General features: G+C 51.6%; 1 protein-coding gene across 1 annotated transcript in view; it reads right to left on the reverse strand.

The window, feature by feature from the left end:
• LOC135533928 (ras-related and estrogen-regulated growth inhibitor-like protein) overlaps window positions 1-19,026 on the reverse strand; it is a gene marked incomplete at its 5' end in the record, with an annotated part of 21,513 nt that extends 2,487 nt beyond the window's left edge. The window contains one exon of the mRNA XM_064961123.1: window positions 18,878-19,026. Coding sequence (XP_064817195.1) covers window positions 18,878-19,026 — 149 coding nt within the window. The remainder of the gene's footprint in view (window positions 1-18,877) is intronic.
• Between the last annotated feature and the right edge of the window lie 3,505 nt (window positions 19,027-22,531).

Raw genomic sequence — 22,531 nt, forward strand, 5'->3', positions numbered from 1 at the left:
CCTCATCCCCACTAGACAGATGTTCCCTCATCCCCACTAGACAGATGTTCCCTCATCCCCACTAGACAGATGTTCCCTCATCCCCACTAGACAGATGTTTCCTCATCCCCACTAGACAGATGTTTCCTCATCCCCACTAGACAGATGTTCCCTCATCCCCACTAGACAGATGTTCCCTCATCCCCACTAGACAGATGTTTCCTCATCCCCACTAGACAGATGTTCCCTCATCCCCATTAGACAGATGTTCCCTCATCCCCACTAGACAGATGTTCCCTCATCCCCACTAGACAGATGTTCCCTCATCCCCATGAGACAGATGTTCCCTCATCCCCATGAGACAGATGTTCCCTCATCCCATTAGACAGATGTTCCCTCATCCCCATTAGACAGATGTTCCCTCATCCCCATTAGACAGATGTTCCCTCATCCCCATTAGACAGATGTTCCCTCATCCCCATTAGACAGATGTTCCCTCATCCCCATTAGATAGATGTTCCCTCATCCCCAGAAGACCACTAGACAGATGTTCCCTCATCCCCATTAGACAGATGTTCCCTCATCCACAGAAGACCACTAGACAGATGTTCCCTCATCCCCACTAGACAGATGTTCCCCCATCCCCACTAGACAGATGTTCCCTCATCCCCACTAGACAGATGTTCCCTCATCCCCACTAGACAGATGTTCCCTCATCCCCACTAGACAGATGTTCCCTCATCCCCACTAGACAGATGTTCCCTCATCCCCACTAGACAGATGTTCCCTCATCCCCACTAGACAGATGTTCCCTCATCCCCACTAGACAGATGTTCCCTCATCCCCACTAGACAGATGTTCCCTCATCCCCATTAGACAGATGTTCCCTCATCCCCACTAGACAGATGTTCCCTCATCCCCACTAGACAGATGTTCCCTCATCCCCATTAGACAGATGTTCCCTCATCCCCATTAGACAGATGTTCCCTCATCCCCATGAGACAGATGTTCCCTCATCCCCATGAGACAGATGTTCCCTCATCCCATTAGACAGATGTTCCCTCATCCCCATTAGACAGATGTTCCCTCATCCCCATTAGACAGATGTTCCCTCATCACCATTAGACAGATGTTCCCTCATCCCCATTAGACAGATGTTCCCTCATCCCCATTAGATAGATGTTCCCTCATCCCCAGAAGACCACTAGACAGATGTTCCCTCATCCCCATTAGACAGATGTTCCCTCATCCACAGAAGACCACTAGACAGATGTTCCCTCATCCCCACTAGACAGATGTTCCCCCATCCCCACTAGACAGATGTTCCCCCATCCCCACTAGACAGATGTTCCCTCATCCCCACTAGACAGATGTTCCCTCATCCCCACTAGACAGATGTTCCCTCATCCCCACTAGACAGATGTTCCCTCATCCCCACTAGACAGATGTTCCCTCATCCCCACTAGACAGATGTTCCCTCATCCCCACTAGACAGATGTTCCCTCATCCCCACTAGACAGATGTTCCCTCATCCCCACTAGACAGATGTTCCCTCATCCCCACTAGACAGATGTTCCCTCATCCCCACTAGACAGATGTTCCCTCATCCCCACTAGACAGATGTTCCCTCATCCCCACTAGACAGATGTTCCCTCATCCCCACTAGACAGATGTTCCCTCATCCCCACTAGACAGATGTTCCCTCATCCCCACTAGACAGATGTTCCCTCATCCCCACTAGACAGATGTTTCCTCATCCCCACTAGACAGATGTTCCCTCATCCCCACTAGACAGATGTTCCCTCATCCCCATGAGACAGATGTTCCCTCATCCCCATTAGACAGATGTTCCCTCATCCCCATTAGACAGATGTTCCCTCATCACCATTAGACAGATGTTCCCTCATCCCCATTAGACAGATGTTCCCTCATCCCCATTAGATAGATGTTCCCTCATCCCCAGAAGACCACTAGACAGATGTTCCCTCATCCCCATTAGACAGATGTTCCCCCATCCCCATTAGACAGATGTTCCCTCATCCACAGAAGACCACTAGACAGATGTTCCCTCATCCCCACTAGAGAGATGTTCCCTCATCCCCAGAAGACCACTAGACAGATGTTCCCCCATCCCCACTAGACAGATGTTCCCCCATCCCCACTAGACAGATGTTCCCCCATCCCCACTAGACAGATGTTCCCCCATCCCCACTAGACAGATGTTCCCCCATCCCCACTAGACAGATGTTCCCCCATCCCCACTAGACAGATGTTCCCTCATCCCCACTAGACAGATGTTCCCTCATCCCCACTAGACAGATGTTCCCTCATCCCCACTAGACAGATGTTCCCTCATCCCCACTAGACAGATGTTCCCTCATCCCCACTAGACAGATGTTCCCTCATCACCATTAGACAGATGTTCCCTCATCCCCACTAGACAGATGTTCCCTCATCCCCATTAGACAGATGTTCCCTCATCCCCATTAGATAGATGTTCCCTCATCCCCAGAAGACCACTAGACAGATGTTCCCTCATCCCCACTAGACAGATGTTCCCTCATCCCCACTAGACAGATGTTCCCTCATCCCCACTAGACAGATGTTCCCTCATCCCCACTAGACAGATGTTTCCTCATCCCCACTAGACAGATGTTTCCTCATCCCCACTAGACAGATGTTCCCTCATCCCCATTAGACAGATGTTCCCTCATCCCCACTAGACAGATGTTCCCTCATCCCCACTAGACAGATGTTCCCTCATCCCCATTAGACAGATGTTCCCTCATCCCCATTAGACAGATGTTCCCTCATCCCCATTAGACAGATGTTCCCTCATCCCCATTAGACAGATGTTCCCTCATCCCCATTAGACAGATGTTCCCTCATCCCCATTAGACAGATGTTCCCTCATCCCCATTAGACAGATGTTCCCTCATCACCATTAGACAGATGTTCCCTCATCCCCATTAGACAGATGTTCCCTCATCCCCATTAGACAGATGTTCCCTCATCCCCATTAGATAGATGTTCCCTCATCCCCAGAAGACCACTAGACAGATGTTCCCTCATCCCCACTAGACAGATGTTCCCTCATCCCCGCTAGACAGATGTTCCCTCATCCCCACTAGACAGATGTTCCCTCATCCCCACTAGACAGATGTTTCCTCATCCCCACTAGACAGATGTTCCCTCATCCCCATTAGACAGATGTTCCCTCATCCCCATTAGACAGATGTTCCCTCATCCCCATGAGACAGATGTTCCCTCATCCCCATTAGACAGATGTTCCCTCATCCCCATTAGACAGATGTTCCCTCATCCCCATTAGACAGATGTTACCTCATCACCATTAGACAGATGTTCCCTCATCCCCATTAGACAGATGTTCCCTCATCCCCATTAGATAGATGTTCCCTCATCCCCAGAAGACCACTAGACAGATGTTCCCTCATCCCCATTAGACAGATGTTCCCCCATCCCCATTAGACAGATGTTCCCTCATCCACAGAAGACCACTAGACAGATGTTCCCTCATCCCCACTAGACAGATGTTCCCTCATCACCATTAGACAGATGTTCCCTCATCCCCACTAGACAGATGTTCCCTCATCCCCACTAGACAGATGTTCCCTCATCCCCACTAGACAGATGTTCCCTCATCCCCACTAGACAGATGTTTCCTCATCCCCACTAGACAGATGTTCCCTCATCCCCACTAGACAGATGTTCCCTCATCCCCACTAGACAGATGTTCCCTCATCCCCACTAGACAGATGTTCCCTCATCCCCACTAGACAGATGTTTCCTCATCCCCACTAGACAGATGTTCCCTCATCCCCACTAGACAGATGTTCCCTCATCCCCACTAGACAGATGTTCCCTCATCCCCACTAGACAGATGTTCCCTCATCCCCATTAGACAGATGTTCCCTCATCCCCATGAGACAGATGTTCCCTCATCCCCATGAGACAGATGTTCCCTCATCCCCATGAGACAGATGTTCCCTCATCCCCATTAGACAGATGTTCCCTCATCCCCATTAGACAGATGTTCCCTCATCCCCATTAGACAGATGTTCCCTCATCCCCATTAGACAGATGTTCCCTCATCCCCATTAGATAGATGTTCCCTCATCCCCAGAAGACCACTAGACAGATGTTCCCTCATCCCCATTAGACAGATGTTCCCTCATCCACAGAAGACCACTAGACAGATGTTCCCCCATCCCCACTAGACAGATGTTCCCCCATCCCCACTAGACAGATGTTCCCCCATCCCCACTAGACAGATGTTCCCCCATCCCCACTAGACAGATGTTCCCCCATCCCCACTAGACAGATGTTCCCCCATCCCCACTAGACAGATGTTCCCTCATCCCCACTAGACAGATGTTCCCTCATCCCCACTAGACAGATGTTCCCTCATCCCCACTAGACAGATGTTCCCTCATCCCCACTAGACAGATGTTCCCTCATCCCCACTAGACAGATGTTCCCTCATCCCCACTAGACAGATGTTCCCTCATCCCCACTAGACAGATGTTCCCTCATCCCCACTAGACAGATGTTCCCTCATCCCCACTAGACAGATGTTCCCTCATCCCCACTAGACAGATGTTCCCTCATCCCCACTAGACAGATGTTCCCTCATCCCCACTAGACAGATGTTCCCTCATCCCCACTAGACAGATGTTCCCTCATCCCCACTAGACAGATGTTTCCTCATCCCCACTAGACAGATGTTCCCTCATCCCCACTAGACAGATGTTCCCTCATCCCCACTAGACAGATGTTCCCTCATCCCCACTAGACAGATGTTCCCTCATCCCCACTAGACAGATGTTCCCTCATCCCCATGAGACAGATGTTCCCTCATCCCCATTAGACAGATGTTCCCTCATCCCCATTAGACAGATGTTCCCTCATCACCATTAGACAGATGTTCCCTCATCCCCATGAGACAGATGTTCCCTCATCCCCATTAGACAGATGTTCCCTCATCCCCATTAGACAGATGTTCCCTCATCACCATTAGACAGATGTTCCCTCATCCCCATTAGATAGATGTTCCCTCATCCCCAGAAGACCACTAGACAGATGTTCCCTCATCCCCATTAGACAGATGTTCCCTCATCCCCATTAGACAGATGTTCCCCCAACCCCATTAGACAGATGTTCCCTCATCCACAGAAGACCACTAGACAGATGTTCCCCCATCCCCACTAGACAGATGTTCCCCCATCCCCACTAGACAGATGTTCCCCCATCCCCACTAGACAGATGTTCCCCCATCCCCACTAGACAGATGTTCCCCCATCCCCACTAGACAGATGTTCCCCCATCCCCACTAGACAGATGTTCCCTCATCCCCACTAGACAGATGTTCCCTCATCCCCACTAGACAGATGTTCCCTCATCCCCACTAGACAGATGTTCCCTCATCCCCACTAGACAGATGTTCCCTCATCCCCACTAGACAGATGTTCCCTCACCCCCACTAGACAGATGTTCCCTCATCCCCACTAGACAGATGTTCCCTCATCCCCACTAGACAGATGTTCCCTCATCCCCACTAGACAGATGTTCCCTCATCCCCACTAGACAGATGTTCCCTCATCCCCACTAGACAGATGTTCCCTCATCCCCACTAGACAGATGTTCCCTCATCCCCACTAGACAGATGTTCCCTCATCCCCACTAGACAGATGTTCCCTCATCCCCATTAGACAGATGTTCCCTCATCCCCATGAGACAGATGTTCCCTCATCCCCATTAGACAGATGTTCCCTCATCCCCATTAGACAGATGTTCCCTCATCACCATTAGACAGATGTTCCCTCATCCCCATTAGACAGATGTTCCCTCATCCCCATTAGATAGATGTTCCCTCATCCCCAGAAGACCACTAGACAGATGTTCCCTCATCCCCATTAGACAGATGTTCCCTCATCCCCATTAGACAGATGTTCCCCCATCCCCATTAGACAGATGTTCCCTCATCCACAGAAGACCACTAGACAGATGTTCCCTCATCCCCACTAGACAGATGTTCCCTCATCCCCAGAAGACCACTAGACAGATGTTCCCCCATCCCCACTAGACAGATGTTCCCCCATCCCCACTAGACAGATGTTCCCCCATCCCCACTAGACAGATGTTCCCCCATCCCCACTAGACAGATGTTCCCCCATCCCCACTAGACAGATGTTCCCCCATCCCCACTAGACAGATGTTCCCCCATCCCCACTAGACAGATGTTCCCCCATCCCCACTAGACAGATGTTCCCCCATCCCCACTAGACAGATGTTCCCCCATCCCCACTAGACAGATGTTCCCCCATCCCCACTAGACAGATGTTCCCCCATCCCCACTAGACAGATGTTCCCTCATCCCCACTAGACAGATGTTCCCTCATCCCCACTAGACAGATGTTCCCTCATCCCCACTAGACAGATGTTCCCTCATCCCCACTAGACAGATGTTCCCTCATCCCCATTAGACAGATGTTCCCTCATCCCCATTAGACAGATGTTCCCTCATCCCCATGAGACAGATGTTCCCTCATCCCCATGAGACAGATGTTCCCTCATCCCCATTAGACAGATGTTCCCTCATCCCCACTAGATAGATGTTCCCTCATCCCCATGAGACAGATGTTCCCTCATCCCCATGAGACAGATGTTACCTCATCACCATTAGACAGATGTTCCCTCATCCCCATTAGACAGATGTTCCCTCATCCCCATTAGACAGATGTTCCCTCATCCCCATTAGATAGATGTTCCCTCATCCCCAGAAGACCACTAGACAGATGTTCCCTCATCCCCACTAGACAGATGTTCCCTCATCCCCACTAGACAGATGTTTCCTCATCCCCACTAGACAGATGTTCCCTCATCCCCACTAGACAGATGTTTCCTCATCCCCACTAGACAGATGTTCCCTCATCCCCATTAGACAGATGTTCCCTCATCCCCACTAGACAGATGTTCCCTCATCCCCACTAGACAGATGTTCCCTCATCCCCATTAGACAGATGTTCCCTCATCCCCATTAGACAGATGTTCCCTCATCCCCATGAGACAGATGTTCCCTCATCCCCATGAGACAGATGTTCCCTCATCCCCATTAGACAGATGTTCCCTCATCCCCACTAGATAGATGTTCCCTCATCCCCATGAGACAGATGTTCCCTCATCCCCATGAGACAGATGTTACCTCATCACCATTAGACAGATGTTCCCTCATCCCCATTAGACAGATGTTCCCTCATCCCCATTAGACAGATGTTCCCTCATCCCCATTAGATAGATGTTCCCTCATCCCCAGAAGACCACTAGACAGATGTTCCCTCATCACCATTAGACAGATGTTCCCTCATCACCATTAGACAGATGTTCCCTCATCCCCATTAGACAGATGTTCCCTCATCCCCATTAGACAGATGTTCCCTCATCCCCATTAGATAGATGTTCCCTCATCCCCAGAAGACCACTAGACAGATGTTCCCTCATCCCCACTAGACAGATGTTCCCTCATCCCCACTAGACAGATGTTCCCTCATCCCCACTAGACAGATGTTCCCTCATCCCCACTAGACAGATGTTTCCTCATCCCCACTAGACAGATGTTCCCTCATCCCCATTAGACAGATGTTCCCTCATCCCCATTAGACAGATGTTCCCTCATCCCCATGAGACAGATGTTCCCTCATCCCCATTAGACAGATGTTCCCTCATCCCCACTAGACAGATGTTCCTCATCCCCACTAGACAGATGTTCCCTCATCACCATTAGACAGATGTTCCCCATCCCCACTAGACAGATGTTCCCTCATCCCCACTAGATAGATGTTCCCTCATCCCCACTAGACAGATGTTCCCTCATCCCCACTAGACAGATGTTCCCTCATCCCCATTAGACAGATGTTCCCTCATCCCCATTAGACAGATGTTCCCTCATCCCCATTAGACAGATGTTCCCTCATCCCCATTAGACAGATGTTCCCTCATCCCCACTAGACAGATGTTCCCTCATCCCCATTAGACAGATGTTCCCTCATCCCCATTAGATAGATGTTCCCTCATCCCCAGAAGACCACTAGACAGATGTTCCCTCATCCCCATTAGACAGATGTTCCCCCATCCCCATTAGACAGATGTTCCCTCATCCACAGAAGACCACTAGACAGATGTTCCCTCATCCCCACTAGACAGATGTTCCCCCATCCCCAGAAGACCACTAGACAGATGTTCCCCATCCCCACTAGACAGATGTTCCCCCATCCCCACTAGACAGATGTTCCCCCATCCCCACTAGACAGATGTTCCCCATCCCCACTAGACAGATGTTCCCCCATCCCCACTAGACAGATGTTCCCCCATCCCCACTAGACAGATGTTCCCCCATCCCCACTAGACAGATGTTCCCCCATCCCCACTAGACAGATGTTCCCCCATCCCCACTAGACAGATGTTCCCCCATCCCCACTAGACAGATGTTCCCCCATCCCCACTAGACAGATGTTCCCCCATCCCCACTAGACAGATGTTCCCCCATCCCCACTAGACAGATGTTCCCTCATCCCCACTAGACAGATGTTCCCTCATCCCCACTAGACAGATGTTCCCTCATCCCCACTAGACAGATGTTCCCTCATCACCATTAGACAGATGTTCCCTCATCCCCACTAGACAGATGTTCCCTCATCCCCATTAGACAGATGTTCCCTCATCCCCATTAGATAGATGTTCCCTCATCCCCAGAAGACCACTAGACAGATGTTCCCTCATCCCCACTAGACAGATGTTCCCTCATCCCCACTAGACAGATGTTCCCTCATCCCCACTAGACAGATGTTTCCTCATCCCCACTAGACAGATGTTCCCTCATCCCCATTAGACAGATGTTCCCTCATCCCCACTAGACAGATGTTCCCTCATCCCCACTAGACAGATGTTCCCTCATCCCCATTAGACAGATGTTCCCTCATCCCCATTAGACAGATGTTCCCTCATCCCCATTAGACAGATGTTCCCTCATCCCCATGAGACAGATGTTCCCTCATCCCCATTATACAGATGTTCCCTCATCCCCATTAGACAGATGTTCCCTCATCCCCATTAGACAGATGTTCCCTCATCACCATTAGACAGATGTTCCCTCATCCCCATTAGACAGATGTTCCCTCATCCCCATTAGATAGATGTTCCCTCATCCCCAGAAGACCACTAGACAGATGTTCCCTCATCCCCATTAGACAGATGTTCCCTCATCCACAGAAGACCACTAGACAGATGTTCCCTCATCCCCACTAGACAGATGTTCCCTCATCCCCAGAAGACCACTAGACAGATGTTCCCCCATCCCCACTAGACAGATGTTCCCCCATCCCCACTAGACAGATGTTCCCCCATCCCCACTAGACAGATGTTCCCCCATCCCCACTAGACAGATGTTCCCCCATCCCCACTAGACAGATGTTCCCCCATCCCCACTAGACAGATGTTCCCCCATCCCCACTAGACAGATGTTCCCCCATCCCCACTAGACAGATGTTCCCCCATCCCCACTAGACAGATGTTCCCCATCCCCACTAGACAGATGTTCCCCCATCCCCACTAGACAGATGTTCCCCCATCCCCACTAGACAGATGTTCCCTCATCCCCACTAGACAGATGTTCCCTCATCCCCACTAGACAGATGTTCCCTCATCCCCACTAGACAGATGTTCCCTCATCCCCACTAGACAGATGTTCCCTCATCACCATTAGACAGATGTTCCCTCATCCCCACTAGACAGATGTTCCCTCATCCCCATTAGACAGATGTTCCCTCATCCCCAGAAGACCACTAGACAGATGTTCCCTCATCCCCACTAGACAGATGTTCCCTCATCCCCACTAGACAGATGTTCCCTCATCCCCACTAGACAGATGTTCCCTCATCCCCACTAGACAGATGTTCCCTCATCCCCACTAGACAGATGTTCCCTCATCCCCACTAGACAGATGTTCCCTCATCCCCACTAGACAGATGTTCCCTCATCCCCACTAGACAGATGTTTCCTCATCCCCACTAGACAGATGTTCCCTCATCCCCACTAGACAGATGTTCCCTCATCCCCACTAGACAGATGTTCCCTCATCCCCACTAGACAGATGTTCCCTCATCCCCATGAGACAGATGTTCCCTCATCCCCATGAGACAGATGTTCCCTCATCCCCATGAGACAGATGTTCCCTCATCCCCATTAGACAGATGTTCCCTCATCCCCATTAGACAGATGTTCCCTCATCCCCATTAGACAGATGTTCCCTCATCCCCATTAGACAGATGTTCCCTCATCCCCATTAGACAGATGTTCCCTCATCACCATTAGACAGATGTTCCCTCATCCCCATTAGACAGATGTTCCCTCATCCCCATTAGATAGATGTTCCTTCATCCCCAGAAGACCACTAGACAGATGTTCCCTCATCCCCACTAGACAGATGTTCCCTCATCCCCACTAGACAGATGTTCCCTCATCCCCACTAGACAGATGTTCCCTCATCCCCACTAGACAGATGTTCCCTCATCCCCATTAGACAGATGTTCCCTCATCCCCACTAGACAGATGTTCCCTCATCCCCACTAGACAGATGTTCCCTCATCCCCATTAGACAGATGTTCCCTCATCCCCACTAGACAGATGTTCCCTCATCCCCACTAGACAGATGTTCCCTCATCCCCACTAGACAGATGTTTCCTCATCCCCACTAGACAGATGTTCCCTCATCCCCACTAGACAGATGTTCCCTCATCCCCACTAGACAGATGTTCCCTCATCCCCACTAGACAGATGTTCCCTCATCCCCATGAGACAGATGTTCCCTCATCCCCATGAGACAGATGTTCCCTCATCCCCATGAGACAGATGTTCCCTCATCCCCATTAGACAGATGTTCCCTCATCCCCATTAGACAGATGTTCCCTCATCCCCATTAGACAGATGTTCCCTCATCCCCATTAGACAGATGTTCCCTCATCCCCATTAGACAGATGTTCCCTCATCACCATTAGACAGATGTTCCCTCATCCCCATTAGACAGATGTTCCCTCATCCCCATTAGATAGATGTTCCTTCATCCCCAGAAGACCACTAGACAGATGTTCCCTCATCCCCACTAGACAGATGTTCCCTCATCCCCACTAGACAGATGTTCCCTCATCCCCACTAGACAGATGTTCCCTCATCCCCACTAGACAGATGTTCCCTCATCCCCATTAGACAGATGTTCCCTCATCCCCACTAGACAGATGTTCCCTCATCCCCACTAGACAGATGTTCCCTCATCCCCATTAGACAGATGTTCCCTCATCCCCATTAGACAGATGTTCCCTCATCCCCATTAGACAGATGTTCCCTCATCCCCATGAGACAGATGTTCCCTCATCCCCATGAGACAGATGTTCCCTCATCCCCATTAGACAGATGTTCCCTCATCCCCATTAGACAGATGTTCCCTCATCCCCATTAGACAGATGTTCCCTCATCCCCATTAGACAGATGTTCCCTCATCCCCATTAGATAGATGTTCCCTCATCCCCAGAAGACCACTAGACAGATGTTCCCTCATCCCCATTAGACAGATGTTCCCCCATCCCCATTAGACAGATGTTCCCTCATCCACAGAAGACCACTAGACAGATGTTCCCTCATCCCCACTAGACAGATGTTCCCTCATCCCCAGAAGACCACTAGACAGATGTTCCCCCATCCCCACTAGACAGATGTTCCCCCATCCCCACTAGACAGATGTTCCCCCATCCCCACTAGACAGATGTTCCCCCATCCCCACTAGACAGATGTTCCCCCATCCCCACTAGACAGATGTTCCCCCATCCCCACTAGACAGATGTTCCCCCATCCCCACTAGACAGATGTTCCCCCATCCCCACTAGACAGATGTTCCCCCATCCCCACTAGACAGATGTTCCCTCATCCCCACTAGACAGATGTTCCCTCATCCCCACTAGACAGATGTTCCTCATCCCCACTAGACAGATGTTCCCTCATCCCCACTAGACAGATGTTCCCTCATCACCATTAGACAGATGTTCCCTCATCCCCACTAGACAGATGTTCCCTCATCCCCATTAGACAGATGTTCCCTCATCCCCATTAGATAGATGTTCCCTCATCCCCAGAAGACCACTAGACAGATGTTCCCTCATCCCCACTAGACAGATGTTCCCTCATCCCCACTAGACAGATGTTCCCTCATCCCCACTAGACAGATGTTCCCTCATCCCCACTAGACAGATGTTTCCTCATCCCCACTAGACAGATGTTCCCTCATCCCCACTAGACAGATGTTCCCTCATCCCCACTAGACAGATGTTCCCTCATCCCCACTAGACAGATGTTTCCTCATCCCCACTAGACAGATGTTCCCTCATCCCCATTAGACAGATGTTCCCTCATCCCCACTAGACAGATGTTCCCTCATCCCCACTAGACAGATGTTCCCTCATCCCCATTAGACAGATGTTCCCTCATCCCCATGAGACAGATGTTCCCTCATCCCCATGAGACAGATGTTCCCTCATCCCCATTAGACAGATGTTCCCTCATCCCCATTAGACAGATGTTCCCTCATCCCCATTAGACAGATGTTCCCTCATCCCCATTAGACAGATGTTCCCTCATCACCATTAGACAGATGTTCCCTCATCCCCATTAGACAGATGTTCCCTCATCCCCATTAGATAGATGTTCCTTCATCCCCAGAAGACCACTAGACAGATGTTCCCTCATCCCCACTAGACAGATGTTCCCTCATCCCCACTAGACAGATGTTCCCTCATCCCCACTAGACAGATGTTTCCTCATCCCCACTAGACAGATGTTCCCTCATCCCCATTAGACAGATGTTCCCTCATCCCCACTAGACAGATGTTCCCTCATCCCCACTAGACAGATGTTCCCTCATCCCCATTAGACAGATGTTCCCTCATCCCCATTAGACAGATGTTCCCTCATCCCCATTAGACAGATGTTCCCTCATCCCCATGAGACAGATGTTCCCTCATCCCCATTAGACAGATGTTCCCTCATCCCCATTAGACAGATGTTCCCTCATCCCCATTAGACAGATGTTCCCTCATCACCATTAGACAGATGTTCCCTCATCCCCATTAGACAGATGTTCCCTCATCCCCATTAGATAGATGTTCCCTCATCCCCAGAAGACCACTAGACAGATGTTCCCTCATCCCCATTAGACAGATGTTCCCCATCCCCATTAGACAGATGTTCCCTCATCCACAGAAGACCACTAGACAGATGTTCCCTCATCCCCACTAGACAGATGTTCCCTCATCCCCAGAAGACCACTAGACAGATGTTCCCCCATCCCCACTAGACAGATGTTCCCCCATCCCCACTAGACAGATGTTCCCCCATCCCCACTAGACAGATGTTCCCCCATCCCCACTAGACAGATGTTCCCCCATCCCCACTAGACAGATGTTCCCCCATCCCCACTAGACAGATGTTCCCCCATCCCCACTAGACAGATGTTCCCCCATCCCCACTAGACAGATGTTCCCCCATCCCCACTAGACAGATGTTCCCTCATCCCCACTAGACAGATGTTCCCTCATCCCCACTAGACAGATGTTCCCTCATCCCCACTAGACAGATGTTCCCTCATCCCCACTAGACAGATGTTCCCTCATCACCATTAGACAGATGTTCCCTCATCCCCACTAGACAGATGTTCCCTCATCCCCATTAGACAGATGTTCCCTCATCCCCATTAGATAGATGTTCCCTCATCCCCAGAAGACCACTAGACAGATGTTCCCTCATCCCCACTAGACAGATGTTCCCTCATCCCCACTAGACAGATGTTCCCTCATCCCCACTAGACAGATGTTTCCTCATCCCCACTAGACAGATGTTCCCTCATCCCCACTAGACAGATGTTCCCTCATCCCCACTAGACAGATGTTCCCTCATCCCCACTAGACAGATGTTCCCTCATCCCCACTAGACAGATGTTCCCTCATCCCCACTAGACAGATGTTCCCTCATCCCCATTAGACAGATGTTCCCTCATCCCCACTAGACAGATGTTCCCTCATCCCCACTAGACAGATGTTCCCTCATCCCCATGAGACAGATGTTCCCTCATCCCCATGAGACAGATGTTCCCTCATCCCCATGAGACAGATGTTCCCTCATCCCCATTAGACAGATGTTCCCTCATCCCCACTAGACAGATGTTCCCTCATCCCCACTAGACAGATGTTCCCTCATCCCCACTAGACAGATGTTCCCTCATCACCATTAGACAGATGTTCCCTCATCCCCACTAGACAGATGTTCCCTCATCCCCATTAGACAGATGTTCCCTCATCCCCATTAGATAGATGTTCCCTCATCCCCAGAAGACCACTAGACAGATGTTCCCTCATCCCCATTAGACAGATGTTCCCTCATCACCATTAGACAGATGTTCCCTCATCCCCATTAGACAGATGTTCCCTCATCCCCATTAGATAGATGTTCCCTCATCCCCAGAAGACCACTAGACAGATGTTCCCTCATCCCCATTAGACAGATGTTCCCTCATCCACAGAAGACCACTAGACAGATGTTCCCCCATCCCCACTAGACAGATGTTCCCCCATCCCCACTAGACAGATGTTCCCTCATCCCCACTAGACAGATGTTCCCTCATCCCCACTAGCCAGATGTCATCCCCACTAGACAGATCTCATCCCCACTAGACAGATGTTCCCTCATCCCCACTAGACCCTCATCCCCACTAGACAGATGTTCCCTCATCCCCACTAGACAGATGTTCCCTCATCCCCACTAGACAGATGTTCCCTCATCCCCACTAGACAGATGTTCCCTCATCCCCACTAGACAGATGTTCCCTCATCCCCACTAGACAGATGTTCCCTCATCCCCACTAGACAGATGTTCCCTCATCCCCACTAGACAGATGTTCCCTCATCCCCACTAGACAGATGTTCCCTCATCCCCACTAGACAGATGTTCCCTCATCCCCACTAGACAGATGTTCCCTAGACAGATCCTCATCCCCACTAGACAGATGTTCCCTCATCCCCACTAGACAGATGTTCCCTCATCCCCACTAGACAGATGTTTCCTCATCCCCACTAGACAGATGTTCCCTCATCCCCATTATACAGATGTTCCCTCATCCCCATTAGACAGATGTTCCCTCATCCCCATGAGACAGATGTTCCCTCATCCCCATTAGACAGATGTTCCCTCATCCCCATTAGACAGATGTTCCCTCATCACCATTAGACAGATGTTCCCTCATCCCCATTAGACAGATGTTCCCTCATCCCCATTAGATAGATGTTCCCTCATCCCCAGAAGACCACTAGACAGATGTTCCCTCATCCCCATTAGACAGATGTTCCCCCATCCCCATTAGACAGATGTTCCCTCATCCACAGAAGACCACTAGACAGATGTTCCCTCATCCCCACTAGACAGATGTTCCCTCATCCCCAGAAGACCACTAGACAGATGTTCCCCATCCCCACTAGACAGATGTTCCCCATCCCCACTAGACAGATGTTCCCCCATCCCCACTAGACAGATGTTCCCCCATCCCCACTAGACAGATGTTCCCCCATCCCCACTAGACAGATGTTCCCCCATCCCCACTAGACAGATGTTCCCCCATCCCCACTAGACAGATGTTCCCCCATCCCCACTAGACAGATGTTCCCCCATCCCCACTAGACAGATGTTCCCCCATCCCCACTAGACAGATGTTCCCTCATCCCCACTAGACAGATGTTCCCTCATCCCCACTAGACAGATGTTCCCTCATCCCCACTAGACAGATGTTCCCTCATCCCCACTAGACAGATGTTCCCTCATCCCCACTAGACAGATGTTCCCTCATCACCATTAGACAGATGTTCCCTCATCCCCACTAGACAGATGTTCCCTCATCCCCATTAGACAGATGTTCCCTCATCCCCATTAGATAGATGTTCCCTCATCCCCAGAAGACCACTAGACAGATGTTCCCTCATCCCCACTAGACAGATGTTCCCTCATCCCCACTAGACAGATGTTCCCTCATCCCCACTAGACAGATGTTTCCTCATCCCCACTAGACAGATGTTTCCTCATCCCCACTAGACAGATGTTCCCTCATCCCCACTAGACAGATGTTCCCTCATCCCCACTAGACAGATGTTCCCTCATCCCCACTAGACAGATGTTCCTCATCCCCATTAGACAGATGTTCCCTCATCCCCATTAGACAGATGTTCCCTCATCCCCATTAGACAGATGTTCCCTCATCCCCATGAGACAGATGTTCCCTCATCCCCATTAGACAGATGTTCCCTCATCCCCATTAGACAGATGTTCCCTCATCCCCATTAGACAGATGTTCCCTCATCACCATTAGACAGATGTTCCCTCATCCCCATTAGACAGATGTTCCCTCATCCCCATTAGATAGATGTTCCCTCATCCCCAGAAGACCACTAGACAGATGTTCCCTCATCCCCATTAGACAGATATTCCCTCATCCACAGAAGACCACTAGACAGATGTTCCCTCATCCCCACTAGACAGATGTTCCCCCATCCCCACTAGACAGATGTTCCCCCATCCCCACTAGACAGATGTTCCCTCATCCCCACTAGACAGATGTTCCCTCATCCCCACTAGACAGATGTTCCCTCATCCCCACTAGACAGATGTTCCCTCATCCCCACTAGACAGATGTTCCCTCATCCCCACTAGACAGATGTTCCCTCATCCCCACTAGACAGATGTTCCCTCATCCCCATTAGACAGATGTTCCCTCATCCCCACTAGACAGATGTTCCCTCATCCCCATTAGACAGATGTTCCCTCATCCCCAGAAGACCATTAGACAAATGTTTCCTCATTACCCTGAAGACCACTAGTGAAAACATTTCAGCAATCTGTTCAGCCATAATAGAGAGATGACATGAGACGCCTCAACAGCAATAGAATTCTCATAGTGACAGGAGAATTCAATAGCAGCTAGATCTTTACTAGAGGATTGGTATGGGGGCAAAATGATGAGTTTGTGGTGTATTGGAATTACTACCAGCAAGAACTGAAGGTCATACAGACACTAGATCTTGGCTCTGAATAAAATTCTTTTTTTAAAAGGTGCTGAATAATTGTCACATGGACATGAGCCAGAGAGTTGAATCTCTGTGGTAAAATCTAACAATGGGATTACTACCGATGTAACAGTTGTTGGGCAGTGTGGACGGCTGTTCAACCCACATAGACGTCCAATCTATTGATGCACAATGACAATAATAGGATGGAATGTCAAGTCCCACTGCCTCCACTCTCCCCCTACGCCAAGTGTCAGGTGAGTGGACAGACTGGACAGGAGAGTGGACGGACTGGACGGGTGAGTGGACGGACTGGACAGGTGAGTGGACGGACTGGACAGGTGAGTGGACGGACTGGACAGGTGAGTGGACGGACTGGACAGGTGAGTGGACGGACTGGACAGGTGAGTGGACGGACTGGACAGGTGAGTGGACGGACTGGACAGGTGAGTGGACGGACTGGACAGGAGAGTGGACGGACTGGACAGGAGGGTGGACGGACTGGACAGGTGAGTGGACGGACTGGACAGGTGAGTGGACGGACTGGACAGGTGAGTGGACGGACTGTACAGGAGAGTGGACGGACTGTACAGGAGAGTGGACGGACTGGACAGGAGAGTGGACGGACTGGACGGACTGTACAGGTGAGTGGACAGACTGGACAGGAGAGTGGACGGACTGGACAGGTGAGTAGACAGACTGGACAGGAGAGTGGACGGACTGGACAGGAGAGTGGACGGACTGGACAGGAGAGTGGACGGACTGGACAGGAGAGTGGACGGACTGGACAGGAGAGTGGACGGACTGGACAGGAGAGTGGACGGACTGGACAGGAGAGTGGACGGACTGGACAGGTGAGTGGACGGACTGGACAGGAGAGTGGACGGACTGGACAGGAGAGTGGACGGACTGGACAGGAGAGTGGACGGACTGGACAGGAGAGTGGACGGACTGGACAGGAGAGTGGACGGACTGGACGGACTGTACAGGTGAGTGGACAGACTGGACAGGAGAGTGGACGGACTGGACAGGAGAGTGGACGGACTGGACAGGAGAGTGGACGGACTGTACAGGTGAGTGGACGGACTGTACAGGTGAGTAGACGGACTGGACAGGTGAGTGGACGGACTGGACAGGAGAGTGGACGGACTGGACAGGTGAGTGGACCGACTGGACAGGTGAGTGGACGGACTGGACAGGAGAGTGGACGGACTGGACCGGTGAGTGGACGGACTGGACAGGAGAATGGATGGACTGGACAGGTGAGTGGACGGACTGGACAGGAGAGTGGACGGACTGGACAGGTGAGTGGACGGACTGTACAGGTGAGTGGACGGACTGGACAGGTGAGTGGACGGACTGGACAGGTGAGTGGACGGACTGGACAGGAGAGTGGACGGACTGGACAGGTGAGTGGACGGACTGTACAGGTGAGTGGACGGACTGGACAGGTGAGTGGACGGACTGGACAGGTGAGTGGACGGACTGGACAGGTGAGTGGACGGACTGGACAGGTGAGTGGACGGACTGGACAGGTGAGTGGACGGACTGGACAGGAGAGTGGACGGACTGGACAGGTGAGTGGACGGACTGGACAGGAGAGTGGACGGACTGGACAGGTGAGTGGACGGACTGGACAGGTGAGTGGACGGACTGTACAGGTGAGTGGATGGACTGGACAGGTGAGTGGATGGACTGGACAGGTGAGTGGATGGACTGGACAGGTGTGTGGTTACCTCTTGGCCACTCCCAGGTTTAACTCTCTGATCAGGTGTACTATGGCTTTAGCCTTGATGAAGGAGGAGCGGTCACTGATGTCATAGACCACTACGAAGCCATCAGCCCAGTGGATCTGGTCGGTCAGAGTCGACTTCCCCTCACAGGCCTGCAGAGCAACACAAACAGCAAGGACTTGTTGCTATAACCAAGCAATCTGATACACACCAGTGGAGGCTGGTGAAGGGAGGGTGGGCTCATAGTAATGGCTGGAATAGAATAAGGCTGGAATGGAATGAGAGAAACCCCATTCCATTCATTACAACGAGCCTGTCCTCCCATGTAAAGTTACCCCAGCCTCCACTAGGCCTGGCCTCTGATGTAAAGTTACCCCAGCCTCCACTAGGCCTGTCCTCTGATGTAAAGTTACCCCAGCCTCCACTAGGCCTGTCCTCTGATGTAAAGTTACCCCAGCCTCCACTAAGCCTGTCCGATGTAAAGTTACCCCAGCCTCCCTAAGCCTGTCCTCTGATGTAAAGTTACCCCAGCCTCCACTAAGCCTGGCCTCCCATGTAAAGTTACCCAGCCTCCACTAGGCCTGTCCTCTGATGTAAAGTTACCCAGCCTCCACTAAGCCTGTCCTCTGATGTAAAGTTACCCCAGCCTCCACTAAGCCTGTCCTCTGATGTAAAGTTACCCAGCCTCCACTAAGTCTGTCCTCTGATGTAAAGTTACCCAGCCTCCACTAAGCCTGGCCTCCCATGTAAAGTTACCCCAGTCTCCACTAAGCCTGTCCTCTGATGTAAAGTTACCCCAGCCTCCACTAAGCCTGGCCTCCCATGTAAAGTTACCCCAGCCTCCACTAAGCATGTCCTCTGATGTAAAGTTACCCAGCCTCCACTAAGCCTGTCCTCTGATGTAAAGTTACCCCAGCCTCCACTAAGCCTGTCCTCTGATGTAAAGTTACCCCAGCCTCCACTAGGCCTGTCCTCTGATGTAAAGTTACCCCAGCCTCCACTAGGCCTGTCCTCTGATGTAAAGTTACCCCAGCCTCCACTAGGCCTGTCCTCCCATGTAGTTACCCCAGCCTCCACTAAGCCTGGCCTCCCATGTAAAGTTACCCCAGCCTCCACTAAGCATGTCCTCTGATGTAAAGTTACCCAGCCTCCACTAAGCCTGTCCTCTGATGTAAAGTTACCCCAGCCTCCACTAAGCCTGTCCCTCTGATGTAAAGTTACCCCAGCCTCCACTAAGCCTGTCCTCTGATGTAAAGTTACCCAGCCTCCACTAAGTCTGTCCTCTGATGTAAAGTTACCCAGCCTCCACTAAGCCTGGCCTCCCATGTAAAGTTACCCCAGTCTCCACTAAGCATGTCCTCTGATGTAAAGTTACCCAGCCTCCACTAAGCCTGTCCTCTGATGTAAAGTTACCCCAGCCTCCACTAAGCCTGTCCTCTGATGTAAAGTTACCCCAGCCTCCACTAGGCCTGTCCTCTGATGTAAAGTTACCCCAGCCTCCACTAGGCCTGTCCTCCCATGTAGTTACCCCAGCCTTCACAAAGCCTGTCCTCCCATGTAAAGTTACCCCAGCCTCCACTAAGCCTGGCCTCCCATGTAGTTACCCCAGCCTCCACTAAGCCTGTCCTCCGATGTAAAGTTACTCCCAGCCTCCCTATGCCTGTCCCCTGATGTAAAGTTACCCCAGCCTCCACTAAGCCTGGCCTCTGATGTAAAGTTACCCCAGCCTCCACTAGGCCTGTCCTCTGATGTAAAGTTACCCCAGCCTCCACTAGGCCTGGCCTCCGATGTAGTTACCCCAGACTCCACTAAGCCTGTCCTCTGATGTAAAGTTACCCCAGCCTCCACTAAGCCTGGCCTCCCAGGTAAAGTTACCCCAGCCTCCACTAAGCCTGGCCTCCCAGGTAAAGTTACCCCAGCCTCCACTAAGCCTGTCCTCTGATGTAAAGTTACCCCAGCCTCCACTAAGCCTGTCCTCTGATGTAAAGTTACCCCAGCCTCCACTAAGCCTGTCCTCTGATGTAAAGTTACCCCAGCCTCCACTAGGCCTGTCCTCTGATGTAAAGTTACCCCAGCCTCCACTAGGCCTGTCCTCCCATGTAAAGTTACCCCAGCCTTCACTAGGCCTGTCCTCTGATGTAAAGTTACCCCAGCCTCCACTAGGCCTGTCCTCCCATGTAGTTACCCCAGCCTCCACTAGGCCTGTCCTCTGATGTAAAGTTACCCCAGCCTCCACTAGGCCTGTCCTCCCATGTAGTTACCCCAGCCTTCACTAAGCCTGTCCTCCCATGTAAAGTTACCCCAGCCTCCACTAAGCCTGTCCTCCCATGTAAAGTTACCCCAGCCTCCCCTAAGCATGTCCTCTGATGTAGTTACCCCAGCCTCCACTAAGCCTGTCCTCTGATGTAAAGTTACCCCAGCCTCCACTAGCCTGTCCTCCGATGTAAAGTTACCCCAGCCTCCCCTATGCCTGTCCCCTGATGTAAAGTTACCCCAGCCTCCACTAGGCCTGTCCTCTGATGTAAAGTTACCCCAGCCTCCACTAGGCCTGTCCTCCCATGTAGTTACCCCAGCCTTCACTAAGCCTGTCCTCCCATGTAAAGTTACCCCAGCCTCCACTAAGCCTGTCCTCCCATGTAGTTACCCCAGCTTCCACTAAGCCTGTCCTCTGATGTAAAGTTACCCCAGCCTCCACTAAGCCTGTCCTCTGATGTAAAGTTACCCCAGCCTCCACTAAGCCTGTCCTCCGATGTAAAGTTACCCCAGCCTCCCCTATGCCTGTCCCCTGATGTAAAGTTACCCAGCCTCCACTAGGCCTGTCCTCTGATGTAAAGTTACCCCAGCCTCCACTAGGCCTGGCCTCCCATGTAAAGTTACCCCAGCCTCCACTAAGCCTGTCCTCTGATGTAAAGTTACCCCAGCCTCCACTAAGCCTGGCCTCCCAGGTAAAGCTACCCCAGCCTCCACTAAGCCTGGCCTCCCAGGTAAAGTTACCCCAGCCTCCACTAAGCCTGTCCTCTGATGTAAAGTTACCCCAGCCTCCACTAAGCCTGTCCTCTGATGTAAAGTTACCCCAGCCTCCACTAGGCCTGTCCTCTGATGTAAAGTTTACCCCAGCCTCCACATGTAAAGTTACCCCTGTCCTCGCATGCTAGTTACCCCAGCCTCCACTAAGCCTGGCCTCCCATGTAAAGTTACCCCAGCCTCCACTAAGCCTGGCCTCCCATGTAAAGATACCCCAGCCTCCACTAAGCCTGGCCTCCCATGTAAAGTTACCCCAGCCTGCACTAAGCCTGGCCTCCCATGTAAAGTTACCCCAGCCTCCACTAAGCCTGTCCCATGTAAAGTTACCCCAGCCTCCACTAAGCCTGTCCTCTGATGTAAAGTTACCCAGCCTCCCACTAAGTCTGTCCTCCCATGTAAAGTTACCCAGCCTCCACTAAGCCTGTCCTCCCATGCACTAAGCCTGGCCTCTCCAGTGATCTCACTAAGCATGTCCTCTGATGTGATTACCCCAGCCTCCACTAAGCCTGTCCTCCCATGTAAAGTTACCCCAGCCTCCACTAAAGCCTGTCCCTTGATGAAAAGGTGCTCCAACCCCACTAGGCCTGTCCTCCTGATGTAAGTTACCCCAGCCTCCACTAAGCCTGTCCTCTG

This window comes from Oncorhynchus masou, unplaced genomic scaffold (assembly GCF_036934945.1).
Source record: "Oncorhynchus masou masou isolate Uvic2021 unplaced genomic scaffold, UVic_Omas_1.1 unplaced_scaffold_2818, whole genome shotgun sequence".
NCBI lineage: Eukaryota > Metazoa > Chordata > Actinopteri > Salmoniformes > Salmonidae > Oncorhynchus > Oncorhynchus masou.